The 6,060-nt window shown below is 52.0% G+C and overlaps 1 protein-coding gene across 1 annotated transcript in view; it reads left to right on the forward strand.

Annotated features, from left to right (window-relative positions):
• Nucleotides 1-400: 400 nt before the first annotated feature.
• The window catches only part of LOC144488268 (uncharacterized), a gene marked incomplete at its 5' end in the record, with an annotated part of 15,062 nt that continues 9,402 nt past the window's right edge, over nt 401-6,060 (forward strand). Inside the window, 2 exons of the mRNA XM_078206309.1 lie at nt 401-651; nt 4,124-4,182. Coding sequence (XP_078062435.1) covers nt 401-651; nt 4,124-4,182 — 310 coding nt within the window. The remainder of the gene's footprint in view (nt 652-4,123; nt 4,183-6,060) is intronic.

The raw sequence follows: 6,060 nt of genomic DNA on the forward strand, positions 1-6,060 counted from the left end.
GGGGTGTGGGGTATATCAGAGAGTGTTACAGTGAGGGGGGTGTGGGGTATATCAGAGGGTGTTACTGTGAGGGGGGTGTGGGGTATATCAGAGAGTGTTACAGTGAGGGGGAGTGGGGTATATCAGAGAGTGTTACAGTGAGGGGGTGTGGGGTATATCAGAGAGTGTTACAGTGAGGGGGGTGTGGGGTATATCAGAGAGTGTTACAGTGAGGGGGTGTGGGGTATATCAGAGAGTGTTACAGTGAGGGGGTGTGGGGTATATCAGAGAGTGTTACAGTGGGGGGGGCCGTGGGGGGGTGGTGGTGTGGGGGGGGGGGGGGGGGGGGCGCGGTGGGGGGGGGGCGGGGGCGGTGGGGGGGGGGGGGGGTTGTTTGTCGCTGCATCTTGTCCCATTCCAGTTGACTATCCGTCGCGGTGATTTCCGGTCTCAATCTCTGCTCCTTGTCGTCTCCAGGCCGGAGCTTGTCTTCTGGCGTGGACAGAACAGGAGAACTCTGCAACTGGGGCTCTTCCCCCCGGCCTGCGTCACCCCCTGTGGGAGCCGGGGGGCCCCCTTCATCAGCCCCCCACTCAGGAGCAGCCTGATCCACTCCGCGCACGGGGACATCGATCCCCGCCGCTCCTGGGGATTCCCCGACAAAGTCAACGGGTAAGTCGCCGCGGCGAGTCACGGAGATATCCAGCAGGGAAACAGGCCCTTCGGCCCAACTGCTCCCTGCTGACCAGGTTTCCTCAACTGAGGACACGGCGACGGCCTAGTGGTATTATCGCATTGATCCAGAAACTCAACTAATGTCAGGAGGGACCCGGGTTCGAATCCCCGCCATGGCGGACGGTGGAATTTGAATTCAGTAAAAAATATCTGGAATTAAGAATCTACTGATTGTCGGAAAAACCCATCTGGTTCCTTTAGGGAAGGAAATCTTGTAATCATAGAAACCCTACGGTACAGAAAGAGGCCATTCGGCCCATCGAGTCTGCACCGACCACAGGCCCTACCCCCATATCCCTACATATTTTACCCACTAATCCCTCTAACCTACACATCCCAGGACACTAAGGGGCAATTTTTAGCACGGCCAATCAACCTAACCCGCACATCTTTGGCCTGTGGGAGGAAACCGGAGCACCTGGAGGAAACCCACGCAGACACGAGGAGAATGTGCAAACTCCACACAGGCAGTGACCCCCAAGCCGGGAATCGAACCCAGGGTCCCTGGAGCTGTGAAGCAGCAGTGCTAACCCCACTGTGCTACCGTGCTGCCCATTAGCCGTCCTTACCCCGGTCTGGCCTACATGTGACTCCAGAGCCACAGCCAATGTGGTTGACTCTCAACTGCCCCCCAAGGGGCAACTAGGGATGGGCAATAAATGCTGGACCAGCCAGCGACGCCCAGGTCCCACAAATAGATAAATATTAGCCCCAATTGCCTACATTTGGCCCATATCCCTCGACCTTCCCTCTCCATGTACCTATCCAAATATCTTTTAAATATTGTCATTGTACCCGCCTCTTCCACCTCCCCTGGCATCTGATTCCACACACGCGCCACCCTCTGTGTGAAAACGTTGCCCCTCGGGTCCCTTTCCCCTCTCACCTTAAACCTACTAGATTTGGACTTCCCCTCCCTGGGGGAAAAGCTATTCACCCTGTCTATTCCCCTCATGATTTTTCTACCTCTTTCAGGTCACCCCTCAGCCTCCTACGCTCCACGGGAAAAGAATCCCAGCCTCTCCTTATAATTCAAACCTTACAGTCCCGGTAACATCCTGTTTTTTGCACCCTTTCCAGTTTAATAACCTCTCTCTAATAGCAAGGTGACCAGAATTGTATACTGTCCTCCAAATGTGGCCGCACCGATGTCTTGTATGGTTGTAACATAACGTCCCAACTCTTCTACTCAATGCTCTGAATAATGAAGGCAAGTGTGGCAAACCTCTTCTTCACCACCCTGTCTCCCCGTGACGCCACTTTCAAGGAGCTATATAGCTGCCTCCCCGCTCCCAGGTCTCTCGATTCCTCAACACTCCCCAAGGCCCGACCATTAGCTGTCTAAGTCCCGCCCTTGTGTGTCTTACCACCTCGTATTTATCTGAATTTCTAACTGCGAGCTCTTGGCGTTCCTTCCCGAACATTGACTCGCGATCTGGAAAATTCCAGCCGGGCCGGTTCCGCCCGGGCGGGATTTGGAGCTGTCTGTTAATTGGCCGGGCCATCCAGGTGCACAACCCCGAATTTGGGAGCCATTAGGCGGGTGCGGCCTTGTTGGGACTGAGCTTCTCAACCCTCACCTTGGCATCTACAGGCCCAAGGTCAAAGGTCGACAGAATTGATGACTGTTCGACAGAGGTTGAGGGGGTTCCCATGGTAACCAAGGGGTTCAATCTCTGCCGAGCAACAAGGGGTAGACGAGAGATGATTGGGCGCTCCAATGCCACTGGCTTCGTTCTCTTTGCCCACCTCCCCCTCCCCCCATTCCAACCTTCAAAGGAGGCTTTTCGGCCCATCTTTGTCATCTCTCTAACTAGGCCACCTTAGCATTACCTCCGGGATCTTGCTCATTCGGCCAACTATCCTGCAGTGTCCCAGCTAAAAATTCGCCCACCTACCGCCCGCTCTCCCCACTCACCCCAAAACCTGCATTGCCCAAATGTTGCCGTTCCACTAACCGGGTGGGCACTGCCCCAGAGGTATTGCCACTGGTGTAGCAATCCAGAGACCCATGGTAATAATCGGGGAACTGGGTTCAAATCATGGAACCATAGAATCCCTCCAGTGCAGAAGGAGGCCATTTGGCCAATCGAGTCTGCACCAACCACAGTCCCACCCAGGCCCCATCCCTTAACCTCCATGTATTTACCCTAGCTAGTCCCCCTGACACTAAGGGGCAAATTAGCTTGGCCAATCCCCCTAACCCACACATCTTTGGACACTAAGGGGCAATTTAGCATGGCCAATCCCCCTAACCCGCACATCTTTGGACACTAAGGGGCAATTTAGCATGGCCAATCCACCTAACCTGCACATCTTTGGACACTAAGGGGCAATTTAGCATAGCCAATCCACCTAACCTGCACATCTTTGGACACTAAGGGGCAATTTAGCATGGCCAATCCACCTAACCTGCACATCTTTGGACACTAAGGGGCAATTTAGCATGGCCAATCCACCTAACCTGCACATCTTTGGACACTAAGGGGCAATTTAGCATGGCCAATCCACCTAACCTACACATCTTTGGACACTAAGGGGCAATTTAGCATGGCCAATCCAACTAACCTGCACATCTTTGGACACTAAGGGACAATTTACCATGGCCAATCCACCTAACCTGCACATCTTTGGACACTAAGGGACAATTTAGCACGGCCAATCCACCTAACCCATACATCTTTTGACACTAAGGGACAATTGAGCATAGCCAATCCACCTAACCTGCACATCTTTGGACACTAAGGGGCAATTCAGAATGGCCAATCCACCTAACCTGCACATCTTTTGACACTAAGGGACAATTTAGCACGGCCAATCCACCTAACCTGCACATCTTTTGACACTAAGGGACAATTTAGCATGGCCAATCCATCTAACCTGCACATCTTTGGACACTAAGGGGCAATTTAGCACGGCCAATCCACCTAACTTGCACATCTTTGGCTTGTGGGAGGAAACCGGAGCACCCGGAGGAAACCCACGCAGACACGGGGATAACGTGCAGACTCCGCACAGACAGTGACCCAAGACCAGAATTGAAGCTGGGTCTCTGGCGCTGTGAGGCAGCAGCGCTAACCCACTGTGCCAACGTGAAGTATTTTATCAAATAAAAATCTGGGATTCATAGTCTACTGATGACAATGAATCGATTGTCGGGAAAACCCACCTGGTTGCCTTCAGAGAAGGAAATCTGCCGTCCTTACCCGGTCTGGCCTACATGTGACTCCAGAGCCACAGCCAATGTGGTTGACTCTTACTTGCCCCCCTGTGAAATGGCCAAGCGAGACGCTCAGTTCAAGGGGCAATTAGGGATTGACACCCAAGTCCCCATGAATGAATGAAGAAACACACTCCCATTGGTGCCTCTCCCCGTTCTGTTGACTGACTGCTCCCTCTGGTGTTACAGGATGATGTGGAACCATCTCGCAGACAACCAGAACCCCATCCAGCTGCTGAAGATGTCTGGTAAGTTGATGGTGCCAGGAAACAGCTGGGTTGGCAGGACACAGGTTGGCATCACCGGACTTGGTTTCAGTTTTAATTTTATTTATTAGTGTTACAAGTCAGCTTACATTAACACTGCAATGAAGTTACTGTGAAAATCCCCCAGTCGCCACACTCTGGCGCCTGTTCGGGTAACACCGAGGGAGAATTTAGCACGGCCGATGCACCCTTACCTGCACATCTTTGGACACTAAGGGACAATTTAGCATGGCCAATCCACCTAACCTGCACATCTTTGGACACTAAGGGACAATTTAGCATGGCCAATCCACCTAACCTGCACATCTTTGGACACTAAGGGACAATTTAGCATGGCCAATCCACCTAACCTGCACATCTTTGGACACTAAGGGACAATTTAGCATGGCCAATCCACCTAACCTGCACATCTTTGGACACTAAGGGACAATTTAGCATGGCCAATCCACCTAACCTGCACATCTTTGGACACTAAGGGACAATTTAGCATGGCCAATCCACCTAACCCACACATCTTTGGACACTAAGGGACAATTTAGCATGGCCAATCCACCTAACCTACACATCTTTGGACACTAAGGGGCAATTTTGCATGGCCAATCCACCTAACCCACACATCTTTGGACACTAAGGGGCAATTTAGCATGGCCAATCCACCTAACCTGCACATCTTTGGACACTAAGGGACAATTTAGCATGGCCAATCCACCTAACCTACACATCTTTGGACACTAAGGGGCAATTTAGCATGGCTAATCCCCCTAACCTGCACATCTTTGGACACTAAGGGACAATTTAGCATGGCCAATCCACCTAACCTACACATCTTTGGACACTAAGGGGCAATTTAGCATGGCCAATCCACCTAACCCGCACGTCTTTGGACACTAAGGGACAATTTAGCATGGCCAATCCACCTAACCAGCACATCTTTGGACACTAAGGGGCAATTTAGCATGGCCAATCCACCTAACCTACACATCTTTGGACACTAAGGGGCAATTTAGCATGGCCAATCCACCTAACCTGCACATCTTTGGACACTATGGGACAATTTAGCATGGCCAATCCACATAACCTGCACATCTTTGGACACTAAGGGACAATTTAGCATGGCCAATCCACCTAACCTACACATGTTTGGAACTAAGGTGCAACTTAGCATGGCCAATGCATCTAACCAGCACATCTTTCAGATTGTGGGAGGAAACCGGAGCACCCGGAGGAAACCCACACAGACACGGGGAGAATGTACAGACTCCGCACAGACAGTGACCCGAGCCGGGAATCGAACCCGGGTCCCTGGCGCTGTGAGGCAGCAGTGCTAACCCACTGTGCTATGGTGCCACTGGGGTGATGGGGACCGACATGGGAAGTGAATGCATTATTGCTAAGTTTACGGATGACACAAAGTTTGGTGGGAAGGCAAGTGGTGAGGGGGACGACACAAAGGGCGGAATCTTTCCCATCCCAACCGACACAGGCATGGTAATGGACAGGACACGGACTGTGCAAAGGCTCATTGACGTCACGCCGACACTATAGTTAAGAAAGCCCCACCAACGCCTCTACTTTCTCAGAAGACTAAGGAAATTTGGCATGTCAGCTACGACTCTCACCAACTTTTACAGATGCCCCATAGAAAGCATTCTTTCTGGATGTATCACAGCTTGGTATGGGCTCCTGCTCTGCGCAAGACCACAAGGAACTACAAAAGGTCGTGAATGTAGCCCAATCCATCACGCAAACCAGCCTCCCATCCATTGACTCTGTCGACACTTCCCGCTGCCTCGGGAAAAGCAGCCGGCATAATCAAGGACCCCACGCACCCCGGACATTCTCTCTTCCACCTTCTTCCGT

The sequence above is a fragment of the Mustelus asterias genome, unplaced genomic scaffold (genome assembly GCF_964213995.1).
Source record: "Mustelus asterias unplaced genomic scaffold, sMusAst1.hap1.1 HAP1_SCAFFOLD_1429, whole genome shotgun sequence".
Taxonomy (NCBI): Eukaryota; Metazoa; Chordata; class Chondrichthyes; order Carcharhiniformes; family Triakidae; genus Mustelus; species Mustelus asterias.